This window comes from Hylobates moloch, unplaced genomic scaffold, assembly GCF_009828535.3.
Source record: "Hylobates moloch isolate HMO894 unplaced genomic scaffold, HMol_V3 SCAFFOLD_20, whole genome shotgun sequence".
In the NCBI taxonomy this organism is placed as follows: domain Eukaryota; kingdom Metazoa; phylum Chordata; class Mammalia; order Primates; family Hylobatidae; genus Hylobates; species Hylobates moloch.
In genome coordinates, this window is record NW_026652295.1 from 26,972,608 (window position 1) to 26,988,872 (window position 16,265).

Here is a 16,265-nt window from a genome sequence, read left to right on the forward strand (position 1 = left end):
GGTGTGTGCCACCATGCCCAGCTAATTTTTGTATTTTTAGTAGTGACAGGGTTTCACCATGTTGGCCAGGCTGGTCTTGAACTCCCGACCTCAGGTGATCCACCCACTTCAGCCTTCCAAAATGCTGGGATTACAGGCATGAGCCACCACGCCCAGCCAATTTTTCTTTCTTTTTTTTTTTATTATTATACTTTAGGTTTTAGGGTACATGTGCACAATGTGCAGGTTTGTTACATATGTATCCATGTGCCATGTTGTTTTGCTGCACCCATTAACTCGTCATTTAGCATTAGGTATATCTCCTAATGCTGTCCCTCCCCCCTCCCCCCACCCCACAACAGTCCCCGGAGTTTGATGTTCCCCTTCCTGTGTCCATGAGTTCTCATTGTTCAATTCCCACCTATGAGTGAGAACATGCGGTGTTTGGTTTTTTGTCCTTGCGATAGTTTACTGAGAATGATGTTTTCCAGTTTCATCCATGTCCCTACAAAGGACACGAACTCATCATTTTTTATGGCTGCATAGTATTCCATGGTGTATATGTGCCACATTTTCTTAATCCAGTCTATCGTTGCTGGACATTTGGGTTGGTTCCAACTCTTTGCTATTGTGAATAGTGCCGCAATAAACATACGTGTGCATGTGTCTTTATAGCAGCATGATTTATAGTCCTTTGGGTATATACCCAGTAATGGGATGGCTGGGTCAAATGGTATTTCTAGTTCTAGATCCCTGAGGAATCGCCACACTGACTTCCACAATGGTTGAACTAGTTTAGAGTCCCACCAACAGTGTGAAAGTGTTCCTATTTCTCCACATCCTCTCCAGAACCTGTTGTTTCCTGACTTTTTAATGATGGCCATTCTAACTGGTGTGAGATGGTATCTCATTGTGGTTTTGATTTGCATTTCTCTGATGGCCAGTGATGATGAGCATTTTTTCATGTGTTTTTTGGCTGCATAAATGTCTTCTTTTGAGAAGTGTCTGTTCATGTCCTTTGCCCACTTTTTGATGGGGTTGTTTGTTTTTTTCTTGTAAATATGTTTGAGTTCATTGTAGATTCTGGATATTAGCCCTTTGTCAGATGAGTAGGTTGCAAAAATTTTCTCCCATTCTGTAGGTTGCCTGTTCACTCTGATGGTAGTTTCTTTTGCTGTGCAGAAGCTCTTTAGTTTAATTAGATCCCATTTGTCAATTTTGGCTTTTGTTGCCATTGCTTTTGGTGTTTTAGACATGAAGTCCTTGCCCACACCTATGTCCTGAATGGTATTGCCTAGGTTTTCTTGTAGGATTTTAATGGTTTTAGGTCTAACATTTAAGTCTTTAATCCATCTTGAATTAATTTTTGTATAAGGTGTAAGGAAGGGATCCAGTTTCAGCTTTCTACATATGGCTAGCCAGTTTTCCCAGCACCATTTATTAAATAGGGAATCCTTTCCCCACTTCTTGTTTTTGTCAGGTTTGTCAAAGATCAGATAGTTGTAGATATGCAGCATCATTTCTGAGGACTATGTTCTGTTCCATTGATCTATGTCTCTGTTTTGGTACCAGTACCATGCTGTTTTGGTTACTGTAGCCTTGTAGTATAGTTTGAAGTAAGGTAGCATGATGCCTCCAGCTTTGTTCTTTTGGCTTAGGATTGACTTGGCGATGCGGGCACTTTTTTGGTTCCATATGAACTTTAAAGTAGTTTTTTCCAATTCTGTGAAGGAAGTCATTGGTAGCTTGATGAGGATGGCATTGAATCTATAAATTACCTTGGGCAGTATGGCCATTTTCACGATATTGATTCTTCCAACCCATGAGCATGGAATGTTCTTCCATTTGTTGTATCCTCTTTTATTTCATTGAGCAGTGGTTTCTAGTTCTCCTTGAAGAGGTCCTTCACATCCCTTGTAAGTTGGATTCCTAGGTATTTTATTCTCTTTGAAGCAATTGTGAATGGGAGTCCACTCATGATTTGGCTCTCTGTCCTGATACCAAAGCCTGGCAGAGACATAACCAAAAAAGAGAATTTCAGACCAATATCCTTGATGAACATTGATGCAAAAATCCTCAATAAAATACTGGCAAACCGAATCCAGCAGCACATCAAAAAGCTTATACACCATGATCAAGTGGGCTTCATCCCTGGGATGCAAGGCTGCTTCAACATACGCAAATCAATAAATGTAATCCAGCATATAAACAGAACCAAAGACAAACATCACATGATTATCTCAATAGATGCAGAATAAGGCCTTTGACAAAATTCAACAACCCTTCAAGCTAAAAACTCTCAATAAATTAGGTATTGATGGGACGTATCTCAAAATAATAAGAGCTATCTATGACAAACCCACAGCCAATATCATACTGAATGGGCAAAAGCTGGAAGCATTCCCTTTGAAAACTGGCACAAGACAGGGATGCCCTCTCTCACCACTCCTATTCAACATAGTGCTGGAAGTTCTGGCCACAGCAATCAGGCAGGAGAAGGAAATAAAGGGTATTCAATTAGGAAAAGAGGAAGTCAAATTGTCCCTGTTTGCAGATGACATGATTGTATATCTAGAAAACCCCATCGTCTCAGCCCAAAATCTCCTTAAGCTGATTAGCAACTTCAGCAAAGTCTCAGGATACAAAATCAATGTACAAAAATCACAAGCATTCTTGTACACCAATCACAGACAAACAGAGAGCCAATTTTTCAACTTTTTAACAAAAGTTCTCTCTTTTAGAATGGATATGTATTGAGATTACTGGATATTTGAAAGATGGGGAAATTTTGCCCCAAAAGTTAGCAAAGCAGAATATAAGAATGAATTGTACTACAGTCTCCCCAGTACTTTTGTTCTCGTGCAGGAGAAATTTGGGGCAAAATTTCCCTCACTGCTGTGGATCATGGACATTACCAATAACAGAAGTGCATTTAATACTTTTGTAATTGCTGAACATCAGTGAGAAAGAGTGAGAAGTTAATTGAATTCCTCCCTTCTAGAATTTTCATTAGTCAGGGATTCTTGGAGAGTTTGTTTTTGGCTGAATTCTAGCAGAGAAATGCCAGATACAGGGCTGGTCAGGGAAAGCCACTGGCCCAAGTAAGGAGAAAGCATATGCAGTGTCCTCAGTGATGAGGTATCTCTTGAACAATAATTTGAAAATTATTTTAGTCTCCAATATTACAGCTAGAGAGACCTTATAACTTATCACCCAAACACGAACCCTTTTGAAGATTGAGGGGTTCTATTAGTAATTGTGTCAGAACAGCAGGAGTAAACTTGCACTCCTGGGCAAACTGAGATATGCAGTCACCCTAATTATATAGACTGAGGGTATTTTCCAACACTTGTTAATTCAAGGAAATTGTGAACTTGTGAAATCTTTTTATGAATTCCATTTGTTCTGCTTTTCAGAATTTCTATAATGAGTGGCAACTCTTTTTGGTTTTTTTTGTCAATAAGATGCCGAATGCCCAATACCCCTGCATTCCAGTCTTTAGAAAATGTCCTTGTAGATTAATGTAGATCCTGTTTTAAAAATCTGTTAAGAGACAAAAGTCTAAATTCATATAAGATTGTTTCAGTTATAAAGTCTAAAGCAATGCTTGTCTTTATAGTAAAACGTATAGTACGAATGTGTCCTCACTTACAGTTATTATATAATACATAACTTTTATTAATAATAAAAAGCATTATAATATTTATTAAAAACTAGAAAGAGCAAGGATAAAGTTAAATATCAAAATCTGATTTTTCTCCCTCTTTCCATTTCCATTCCCCAGAAGTAACAACTTTTAACACTTCTGTATACTTCCAGATAATTTTATAAATATATGAATACTGACCAATATGATTATATTCCCTTATGTAAACACATAGAAGCATGCTAAATACATGTTCAGAAACTTGTTTTTTTCTTAGGGATTTGAGTATTTTTGTACATGTCTATCTATATCTGAATTTATATCTATACCACATTCCTAATTTTATTGACAGCTGCATAGCATTGGGACTCATTTGAGAGGCTATAAAAGCTTTCCCTGCCGTTTTATACTGAGAACTGTAGAATAAGTGAGCAAAATTGAAATACATATTGAATAATAATTTAAAATTTACGATCCTATCCTTAAATTGACATTTTTACACTAACAAAATTATAATAAAACAATAGAGGGTGGCGTTAGCAAGATAGATGATTTGGAAATTTTTAACTGGCAGCTTTGACTTACGTTAGTACTTAGCAAATTTAGGGCTCTGAACAGCCTCTGCCCCGAATGTCTCAGAGTTCCTTTATCATATGATACTTTCATTCACATTGCTGTGTGCCGTTATGCCAGGTAATTTACGTTAAAGATCACATTTATACTTCACATCAGATAGTTATTATTATCTCTGTTGTTAAAGTTGATGGTATTGGAGTTGTGGAGAGAATAAGATAAATTTTAACTCACAGAGTCATTTTTTATTGGCAACCCTAGGACATTTAAGGTTCTGAAAATCATACATAATTTTTCTCTGAGCATCAGAAGGTGACTACAGTTCCTTTTGTCTACACTTTGTACCACTATCCCAGGAAGGCATTATTATACTCATTTTACAGATGAGGAGCTTGAAGCTCACAAAGAGTAAGAAATATTCCCAGGAGGATGTAACTAATGACTTATGTAGTAGGGACATGGACCCAGACTTGTCTGCCTCCAAATTCCATGCTACTAATATCTTTTTATTCTGATTTGATAAGGTCTTAGAAGGCAAAAGATGTTTCCTTGAGATGTGTCTAATAGCTTGCTAGAGCCTATATGCATAGTTTTTGAGGTGGTCTAAGTAATTTTAATTGTTTCACATCGTATGTTCCCATTCATAAGTGGGAACTAAACTATGAGGAATGACACAGTGGACTTTGGGGACTGGGGGGAAAGGGCTGGAGGGAGCTGAAGTATAAAAGACTACACATTGGGTACAGTGTACACTGCTCAGGTGGTGGGTGCATCAAAATCTCAGAAATCACCACTAGAGAACTTATTCATGTAACCAAACACCTCCTGTTCCCTAAAAACCTATTGAAATAAAAAAAAATTAAGAAACTAACAAATTGTTTGTTTCAGATGACAAGGCAGTTTCCTTAACATTGAGAAATTAGAGTGAAAAAATTAATGTATTAGGGATTATGACTGAATCTAATAATAGCTATCTGTGGACAGTATTACAAAGATTAACCAAACGACAAAAAATCAAAGAAGAAATTTTGTGAAAGTTGTTTAAATCGGGAATCTACTTTTTACATTTTAGCTTTCACTTTTGCAGTGATGATACAGATATAGAAAGATTAAATTTTAGAAATACTTTGGTAATTATGAGCATTTTCAACTGTATATTTTTCGTGTAATAAAACAAGCAATATCAATTCTGTAAATATCTTCAAACAGGTAGTAAAATGCATATAAGTAACTGAAATAGTTAACAAATATGTGTTAATTGACTTACTGAATTTTTCTGTTTCAGGAAACCAAGAGTTGAAACATTAATCATGAATTGGGTAAATGAGAGCATCATACAGGAGTTTATTCTGCTGGGTTTCTCAGATCGACCTTGGCTGGAGTTTCCACTCTTTGTGGTCTTCTTGATTTCTTACATCGTGACCATCTTCGGCAATCTGACCATTATTCTAGTGTCACACCTGGACTCCAAACTCCATACCCCCATGTATTTTTTTCTTACCAATCTATCACTCCTGGATCTTTGTTACACCACATGTACAGTCCCACAAATGCTAGTAAATTTATGCAGCATCAGGAAAGTTATCAGTTATGGTGGCTGTGTAGCCCAGCTTTTCATATTTCTGGCCTTGGGGGCTACTGAATGTCTTCTCCTGGCCATCATGTCCTTTGATAGGTTTGTAGCTATTTGTCGGCCTCTCCATTACTCAGTTATCATGCACCAGAGACTCTGCCTCCAGTTGGCAGCTGCATCCTGGATTACTGGTTTTGGTAACTCAGCGTGGTTGTCCACCCTGACTCTCCAGCTGCCACTCTGTGACCCCTATATGATAGATCACTTTCTCTGTGAAGTCCCTGCACTGCTCAAGTTATCCTGTGTTGAGACAACAGCAAATGAGGCTGAACTATTCCTTGTCAGTGTGCTCTTCCATCTAATACCCCTGACACTCATCCTTATATCATATGCTTTCATTGTCCGAGCAGTGTTGAGGATACAGTCTGGTGAAGGTCAACAAAAAGCATTTGGGACATGTGGTTCCCATCTAATTGTGGTGTCACTTTTTTATGGTACAGCTATCTCCGTGTACCTGCAACCACCTTCGCCTAGCTCCAAGGACCGAGGAAAGATGGTTTCTCTCTTCTATGGAATCATTGCACCCGTGCTGAATCCCCTTATATATACACTTAGGAACAAAGAGGTAAAGGAAGCCTTTAAAAGGTTGGTTGCAAGAGTCTTCTTAATCAAGAAATAAGAAATATGCAAATGATAAGCTTTGCTAAAGACAAAATGTTTACTTAGCTTACTAACTTCTCTGCAAGTTGCCCTATTTTTCTTGTTACTGTAAAGAACAATTGTAATCTCCCTCAAATAAAATGTCCTTGATGAAGAACTATATTTACTTCTGTTGCCTAAACGTTTTCATTGAACAAGCCCCCAGAATTGACCTTCCAATTTACCAAAAATTGTAATCACAACATCTTCAAGGTTTGTCAAACATCCCATCAATGCTTGTACAATTCAATGTAACTTAGATCCTTAGAAAAGCCAGAAATTCTTTCTCCAGTATCACACACACACACACACACACACACACACACACACACACTAGTTAAAGGAGGCTCACTGAAACTCTCAAACCCCACCACTTCAAATTTGGAACTGAAGTTAACAATTCTAATTTTAAATTTTCCACTCCCACATCAGCATAATAAGGAAATCTATAATAATTTTTATTCTAAAATTATAACCAGATTTTCCATTTTCTTACCATATTTCTGTACTCATGTTTTTCCTACTAAATGAAAGCATTCTTTTTACTCCCTTTGCAAATCAAACCCTAGATATTTATCAGGTCCAGCTAATTTTCTTTTACATGAATTTTTCTTCATAATTCTCCCAACTATCAATATTATCTACCGTTCTCTTAAACCCTAAAGCACTTACAGTTTAGATTCCAAAATAGCACATTATGTAATGATTTCCAAAGATTTCTTGTTTAGTACTTTTGTCTTGCGTAATAATTGTCTAATTATATTTTATTCTTGAGGGTACAAAAACTATACCATACATTTTACCACATCACCTTTGGAAGTCATCGTAGTGCTGAAGAAGTAGCATGCATTTACATTATTAGTTGATTCTTTTGGTTGTTGAGTGATTCATTTACATGATAATAATTTAACAACCTTGCTACCCTTCTATATCCATTGTTTTCTTCTACTAATGCATTATACATGTAGAAAATATAATAGCTTAAAATGTATTTATCATGTTTCTTATTAAAACCTACAGTAACTCCATGTACTTTTGCCATAATAAAATGTTAACAGAGAAATAAATCTGGTTTGCCAAGTTCTGACTTCAGTTTTCTCTCCTAATGAGGATAATTATCATAAAAAGCTTAAATGGAAGCAAAATACTGATAAAGCATATTTAAAGCTTAAGACAATAATTGTCTCACTGAAAATTAATTCATTGCTAAAGGTCCAAATAAATGACAGACCAGGTTACTGGAGACAAATGTGTATCTCAAAGCCAATGTCAGTGTAGTTTGGTGAATTATGAGGACATAGAAGAGAAAACAGTATTCCAGAAATTGAAATAGTTAATTTTTTAAATGAGAGGTTAATTGATTTAATTAATTTTATAATTGTAGATTTGGTTTTTAACTAGTATTTATACTGGTATGCTGGTGTATAATTTTATACTGGTAACTTCTGTAACTAAGCTATTATCAGTTACCTTGAGAATATCAAAAATATATTAATGATTCGTGTAGAACAAGACATATTAAACTAACTGTATCTCTCCTTTTTTGCAATTCTGAGAAATTTATTTTTCTAATACAAACCACTTTTAAGGAGAATGTATTTTGGATTTTTTTTAAACTTGTAGTAAAATATACATAAAATTTGCTAGTTTAACCATTTTTAAGTGTACAGCCAGTGGCATTAAGTGCATTCACTTTGAGCGTCAATCTCCAGAATTTTTTCATCTCCTGAAACCAAAACTCGGTACCCATTAAACAATAACTACCCATATTCCATATTCTGTCCCTACCAGCCCCTGGTAACCACTATTCTATTTTCCATCTATGATTTTGAATACTCTAGATACCTCATATGAATGAAATCATAGAGTGTTTTTGCTTTGTGGCTAACTTACTTCACTTAGCATAATGTCTTTAAGGTTCATCCATGTTGTAGCATGTGTCAGAATTTCTTCCCTTTTTAAGACTGAATAATATTCTGTTGTATGTATATACCACATTTGGTTTATCTATTCATCAGTTGATAGGTACTTGAGTTGCTTTCACCTTTTGGCTATGTTGAATAATGCTGCCATGAATGTGGGTGTATAAATATCTGTCTGAGTTCCTGCTTTCAGTTCTTTAGGGTATATACCCAGAAGTGGAATTGCTAGATCATACGGTAATTCTACTTTTAATTTTTTGACAAACTGTTATACTGTTTTCTGTAATGGTGGCACCATTTTTCTTTCTCACCAACTGTCCACAAGGGCTATGATTTCTCCACATAGCTCATTTTAATAAAGTTAATTTTTATAAAGTGTTTTGTGATATCTATTTTATGACATAGAGAATAACCAGAAAATAGTAGAATTCTATTTGTTCATATCTATTTCTATATTCTCACTCAAAAGTTGATTAATGGAAATTACTCAAGAAGAGAGTTTTTATTGTAATAGGACATAAATATTCAAATATAAGAGCAATCAGGTCCAACCAGGAATGGTAAACTAAATCCAGGGAATAAAACTGAACATCATATTTTAGAGACTGAGGCAGGAGAATCGCTGGAGCCCAAGAGTCAAGGCCAGCCTGGGCAATATAGCAAGACCCATCTCTAAAAAAATAAAAAATAAAATTGAACATCAATGCAAAAGCTTTTACTACATGTTATATTCTATGTAATAGTAGAAATAAGATTGGCAGTGACTCTCATAAAGATAGAAATAAGGACATATATTCATGGTACCACATGTAGATATTTGAATTCAGTTCAACTCATAATAATCCTTATAACAGATATACCTATCCTAATAGGGAGTTTTTATAATAAATTGCATCCACGATAACCATTTCCACTGAGGTCCAGGGAAACAAAATGTGAAAAAGAAATGACAGATACATTGAAAAATTTGGGAAAATGTCATATAGAAAAGGAGTTAGACTTTATTTGTTGGTTTCTAAAATAGAAAGAACTTGTAAGAAGTATGTGGAGACAATATTGGTTGTATGGACGGACTTGCTCACAGTCAGTAAAAGACAGAAATTGAATGATTTGATTTCATGAATAATAAAATTTCCTGGCCAGGCACAGTGGCTCACGCCTGTTATCCCAGCACTTTGGGAGGCCAAGGCAGGCAGATTACTTGAGGTCAGGAGTTTGAGACCAGTCTAGACAACATGGTGAAATCCTATCTCTACTAAAAATACAAAAATTAGCCGAGCATGGTGGCGCACACCTGTAGTCCCAGCTACTTGGGAGGCTGTGGCAGGAGAATCACTTAAACCCAGGAGGCAGAGGTTGCAGTGAGCCAAGATCACGCCATTGCACTCCAGCCTAGGCAACAAGAGCGAGACTCCATCTCAAAACAATAAATAAATAAAAATTTAAAAAATAAAATAAAATTTCCTTAGCAACAGTTATTCAAGTATATCACTTTGTGGAAATATTTCATATGGTATTCAAATACTGGAAGGATGGTTGGATTACATGACTTATGATTTCTAACCCAGAGATTCTGTGAGTCTGTGAGTATAAATAAAGAAGGAATTTAACTTAGGAACAAAATAACTGTCTAGAGCCAAAAGTTCTGATGTTTTGGAATATTTAATGAAAGATTAGGATGAATAGCTAGCTATCTGTAGACATTCATAGGCTGAAGCCATGTAGCCTATTATCCTCTGATTAAGCAGCATAACATTAACTTGCTTTTTATTGTTTTATGACTTTTAGTAAATTTATACAGTTGTTCACCAGCTGTACTTTATGATTGTTTCCAGTTCAGGTTATTTTGAGTAATTTTTATGTGAAAATGCATAGACAATTTTTTATATAGATATATTTTCATTTTTCATGAGCAAACATCTAGGAGTAGAAATGCTAGGTTGTATGGAAAATCCATGTATACATTTTTAACAAACTGCTAAGCTGTTTTCTAAAGTGATTATACCATTTTATATTTTCTCCAGCAAGACATGAGGGTTTTAATTTCTCCCCATCCTAACTGACACATGTTTTCAGCCTTTTGGATTATAGCCATTCTAGAGTATGTGTAGCAATATCTCATTGTGTATTTAGTTAGCATTTTCTAAGTGATTAATGATGTTAAGCATATTTTCATGCACTTATTATCCATTTATATAGCTCCTTTTATAAAATATACATTAAAATATTTTGCCCATTTATCAAATGAATTGTCATTATTATCAAGAGTTTTCTATATATTGTAGATAGACACAGTCTTTTATCAGATACATGTTTAGCAATTATTTTCTCCTAATCTGTAGCTTTTTTGTTTCTTTTTTATTTTTGACAGAGTCTCACTCTGTTGCCCAGGCTGGAATGCAGTGGCGCAATCTGGGCTCACTGCAACCTCTGGCGGCTGAGTTCAAGCTTGTTTCATTTTTAACAACTTCATTGTGATATAATTTGCATACCATAAAACTTTCTAATTTAGAAGTACTGTTCAGGCCCTGCCAGGTTCAAGCTTGTTTCATTTTTAACATGTTTATTGAGATATAATTTACATACCATAAAACTTATTCAAAAGTACAGTTCAGGCCAGGTGGGGTGGCTCATGCCCGTAATCCCAGCACTTTGAGAGGCCGAGGTGGGAGGATCACTTGAGTCCAGGAAGGTGGAAGCTGCAGTGAGCCCTGATTGCGCCACTGGACTCCAACCTGGGTGACAGAGCAAGACCCTCTCTCAAAATAAAATAAATAAGAAGTACAGTTCAGTGGTTTTCAAGTACATTCACAGAATTCTGTAATGATCATCACAGTCAAATTTTAGAAATTATAATTATCCCCCAAAGAAACCTTGTGTACCTTCGCAGTCACTTTCCATTTCACCTGCTCTTCACTTCCAACCCAAGCCATTGGCAACCATTAATCTACTTTTCATATGTATACATTAGCCTATTCTAGACATTTCATATACATGGAGTCATAATACACAGTCTTTTGTGACTGGCTCCTTTCACTTAACATAATGTTTTCAAGGCCCATTCATGTTGTAACATGTTTCAGTACTTCCTTCTTTTTTATTGCCAAATAATATTCCATTGCATGGATATACTTAATTTCATTTATCCATTCATCAGTTGATGAAAATTTCAGTTGTTTCCACTTTTTGGTCTTTATGAATAATGTCACTATGAACATTTAAGTATAAGTTTGTGTAGACATATGTTTTCATTTCTGTTGGGTATATATTCTACATAGGAGTGAAATTGCTGGGCCGTATAGTAACACTATGTTTAACTTTTTTGTTTGTTTGTTTGTTTTAGACAGAGTCTCACTCTTGCCCAGGCTGGAGTACAGTGGTGCAATCTCAGCTCACTGCAACCTCTGCCTCCTGGGTTCAAGCGATTCTCCTGCATCAGCCTCCTGAGTAGCTGGAATTACAGGCACCCGCCACCACCACGCCTGGATAATTTTTGTATTTTTAGTAGAGACAGGGTTTTGCCATGTTGGCCAGGCTGGTCTCAAACTCCTCACCTCAAGTGATCTGCCTGCCTCGGCTTCCTAAAGTGCTGGGATTACAGACGTGAGCCACTGCACCCAGCCACTATAGCTACTCTATTTTAATTCCCACCAACAACATAAGAGGATACTAAGTTTCCACTTTATTGAAAACACTTTGGTATTGCCATTCTTCTTTATTATAGACAGCCTGTTGGTTGCAAAGCAGTATCTTGTGGTTTTGTTTTTATTTCCCTAATGACTAGTGATATTGAACATCTTTTCATGTGTTTATTGGCCATTTGTATATCTTCTTTGGAGAAATGTGTAGTCAAATCATTTGCCCACTTTTTAAGTTGAGTTATTTGTCTTTTCATTATTGAGATATAGAAGTTCTTTACATATTCTGGGTACAAGCACTTTGTTGGAGATATAATTTGCAAAGATATTCTCCTATTCTGTATTTTCAATTTCTTAATGGTGTTCCTTGAAGCACAAAGTTTTAAAATTTTGATGAAGCCCAATTTAAGTATTAAGAAACCACTGTGTAAATGAAGTCCATAAAAATTTTTACCTGGGTTTTCTTCTAGGGTCTTATAGTTCAGCCTCTACATACATTTAGGTCTATGATCCATTTTGAGTTAATTTTTATGTATGGTGTGAGGAAGGAGTCCAACATCATCTTTTTAGATGTGCATATCTATTTGATGCTTGTTCCAGCATCATTTGTTGAACAGACTATTCTTTCCTCAATAAATTTTCTTGGCACCCTTGTCAAAAATCCATTGACTGTAAATCTGAAAGTTTATTTCTGGACTCTCAATTTATTCCATTGATCCATATGTTTACCTTTATGCCTGTATCATTCTTTCTTTATAACTGTTGTTTTGTAGTAAGTTTGGAAATTAGGAAGCGTGAGTCCTTCAACTTTGTTCTTCATTATTAACATTGCTTTGACTATTTTGTGTCTCTTGCATTTCTGTATTAGTTTTAAGATCAGCTTGTTAACTTCTGCAAAAAAAACAAAACAAAACAAACAAGAAAGCCCGCTGTGATTTTGTTAGAGATTGCTTTGGATCTATAGATCAATTTGGGGAGTTTTGCCATCTTAATAATATTGTTTTCCAACCCATGAACATGGGATGACTTTCCATTTATTTAAATCTTTCATTTCTTTCTACAATGTTTTATAGTTTTCAGTGAACATGACTTTTACTTCTTTTAACAGAACTCCAAAAGAGGTCAAACCTCTCTATTGACGGCAAGGCTGCCAGAGTTTGAGTACGATGCCACTGAGCTTGGGATCCCCAAGTTAAAATATCACAGACCCCCAACTAGCTTACTAAGATTCAGCAGTTTCTCTTGGATAGACCATTTAAGTTTGTTTGTTCTGTGCCTTAGCTTTATTTCCAAAGTTGCAGAAAAGACAAGTCACAGATCGGGAGAAAATATTTGCAAAACATATATGCCATGACCCATGAGGCCCCTCCTCTGCCACTGCCACTGCCACTGAGATGCTCTATCTCACTTCCTACCTATTACCTTCCCTCATGAGCAACACCTCCCTTAGTGCCAAGGACATCAAGAAGATCCTGGACAGAGTAGGCATGGAGGCAACTGATGACTGGCTAAACAAGGTTATCAGTGAGCTCAATGGAAAAAATATTGAAGATATCATTGCCCAAGGTATTGGTGAGCTTGCCAGTGTGCCTGCTGGTGGGGCTGTGGCCATCTCTGCTTCTCTGGGCTCTGCAGCTCCTGCTGCTGGTTCTACCCTTGCTGCAGAAGAAAGATGAGAAGAAGGAGGAGTCATCTGAAGAGTTGGCCTGTTCAATTAAATTCCTGCTGTCCTACAAACAAAGCCTTTTCACATTAAAAAAAAAAAAAACCACTCTGTGTGTGTGTGTGTGTGTGTGTGTGTAATAGAGGCTTTGTATTCAAAATATACAAAGAACTCCCAAAGTTCAACAATAAGAAAACATGTAAACCAATTAAAAATGGGCAAAATATCTGAACAGACACCTTAACAAAGAAGACATGCAAATGGCAAATAAGCATGTAAAAAGATAGTCAATGTCATTTTGCATTATGAAATTGCAAATCAAAAAACAGGGAGATACCACTACATTCTTATTAGAATGGACTAAAATCTAAAAAATCGACAATACCAATTGCTAGCAAGGATGCAGAGTGGCAGAAAGTCTCATTTATTTCTTGTGAAATGCAGAATAGTACATCAATTTCCTGATCACTGCAATTCATTCCATGACCTACATAGATAATTTTCTCCTCATATGTTAGGGAAGCAGATCTCCCATGGTCTTCACGGACTTCTCTTTCTGAGTGGAAATTCACAAGGGTATCTTCTAGTTATCTATTCCAATCTCCCCCACCCTCATGTAGCATCTTGAAGGGTCTTGGTTGCTGACCTGGGATTGTGACCCAAACCTTCATTTCTAAAGGTCTGAACCCTTGGTAATCATGACCTCTTCAGTCTGAAGTTGCTGCACTATTCATAGTTATGATGGAACACAGGAGGTAGCCAAGTAGATCTCCTGTGCTCCACATGAATTATTCTGTGGCCCCATTGTCTAAAACCAGCCCTGCTTCCTCCTGCTGATCAGAGTCAATTTCCCCTGACAGTATGGTATGGTAGTTATCTATTGCTGCATAACAAATCACCCCGAAACTTACCAGCTTAAAACAATAAACATTTATTACTTCACCATTTCTTTTAGGTTAGGAATCAAGGCACAGCTTAGTGGGGTCCTCTGGCTCAGGGTTGGTCTCACACAAGGATACAAAGTGTTGGCTGGAGCTACAGGCATCTCAGGTCTTAATGGGGCTTCCAATCTCACCCACTGCCAGTTGGCTGGTCTCAGAAGACCTACTTGCAGGGTTACTCATTTAGGCCTATTCATACGGCTGCTCCATGACATGGAAGCTATCTTTCTCTACCATGAGTAATCCACCAGAAAGAGTGAGAGAGAGTGCACCTAACATGAAAGCCAGTCGTTTTAGAACCTAACATCTTGGAAGTGACATCACATCACTTCTGCTTTGTTCTAATTGTTAGAAGTCAGTCAATAATGTCACAGGATCCTTCAGGTGTCACTTCGCCAGCCAGAAACCTCTGTGGCCGTTGGCGCCTCTGCTTGAGTTTAGCTCATGCCCACCGGGCTCATTTTGCCCACTTGGCTCATTTTGCCCACTTGGCTCAGCAGGCTGCACTATGTTTGCACTACTGGCCCAGATCCCATGCCCACCGAGGGTGAGCCAGGCACGGAGCAGTGAGGGGTGTGTGAGTGAGCGTGGGGTCTGGCCACTGTACACAGCCAGGTGCACCGTCTGCTGTGGCGGAGTAGGCAGCTCCTGGTGCCGGCTCCATGCAAGGCTGTGGCTGGACCAGGTATACGGCAAGCAGCTTCCCCTGCAGGCACTGGCGCCTGGACGAGGGGAATGCGGTGGCGCCTGAAAATTTGACGATGCCACAACGTCAGAGCCCCAAGGGGCGTTGGGCAGGTCACGTGCTACATCTCTCTCATTCCCGCCACCTGCAGCTTGGTGAACGGATGCAGGGTGGGTTTCAGCCCGTTTGTGTTATAGCTCGTTCAGTCCCACCACCCCACTCCAGCCCACAGTTCTCAGTCTGGCCCAGCCACACCGCTGCTTCCCATTGCATGGGGCAGCCACCCCACACCAGTGAAGGTGGGTAGGGCTATAGTGTTACAACTCTGGCAGGGGAAATCCCGAGGTCTGGGCCCTCAGAAGAGTCACCAGTCACCAGGCTTCACTCCCACAGTTTGACAAACAGGAGTGTGTCACTGCCCATAGCTCAGCGAGCCAGCCAGGAAAGTGTTACAGCCCTTTTCACGCCTGCCATTCCATGGGTCTCGAGTTCTTGACCTGTGTCCAGGAAGAATGAGGTTACGTGGACAACTGGAGGGTGTGCAAGGTGAAGAAGAGATTTATTAAGCAACAGAACAGTTCTCAGCAGAGAGGAGACCTGAAGTAGGTAGCTCCTATTCGCAGGCAGGGTTGGACTGAATCTGGGGTTTTTATGGGCTCAGAATAACCCCATGAAGGTTATTATGAACCCATCCTTGAAAAGGAGAAGTACATGCTGATTGGTCCATGGGCAGGAGAATTGGTCCATGGAGAAAGTGCACATTGATTGGTCAATGGGTGGGCCCGGAAAATGCATCACCTGATTGGCCAAAAGGCATCAAGGAAGTTCTTACTCTATATCTTGGACTCCGTCTGGAACTGGCAGCCCAACCCCCAGGCTTCAGGCCATCCTTGGCTTGAAGGTCAGGCCTCACTGCAGACCTGCCCCTTCCCACCTAGGAACCTAT

The 16,265-nt window shown here is 38.0% G+C and overlaps 1 protein-coding gene across 1 annotated transcript in view; it reads left to right on the forward strand.

Annotated features, from left to right (window-relative positions):
* The window catches only part of LOC116460435 (olfactory receptor 2B6), a 73,149-nt gene extending 65,766 nt beyond the window's left edge, over positions 1-7,383 (forward strand). Inside the window, exon 3 of the mRNA XM_032141581.2 lies at positions 5,484-7,383. Coding sequence (XP_031997472.1) covers positions 5,509-6,450 — 942 coding nt within the window. The 5' untranslated portion in view covers positions 5,484-5,508 and the 3' untranslated portion in view covers positions 6,451-7,383. The remainder of the gene's footprint in view (positions 1-5,483) is intronic.
* The last annotated feature ends 8,882 nt before the right edge of the window (positions 7,384-16,265 follow it).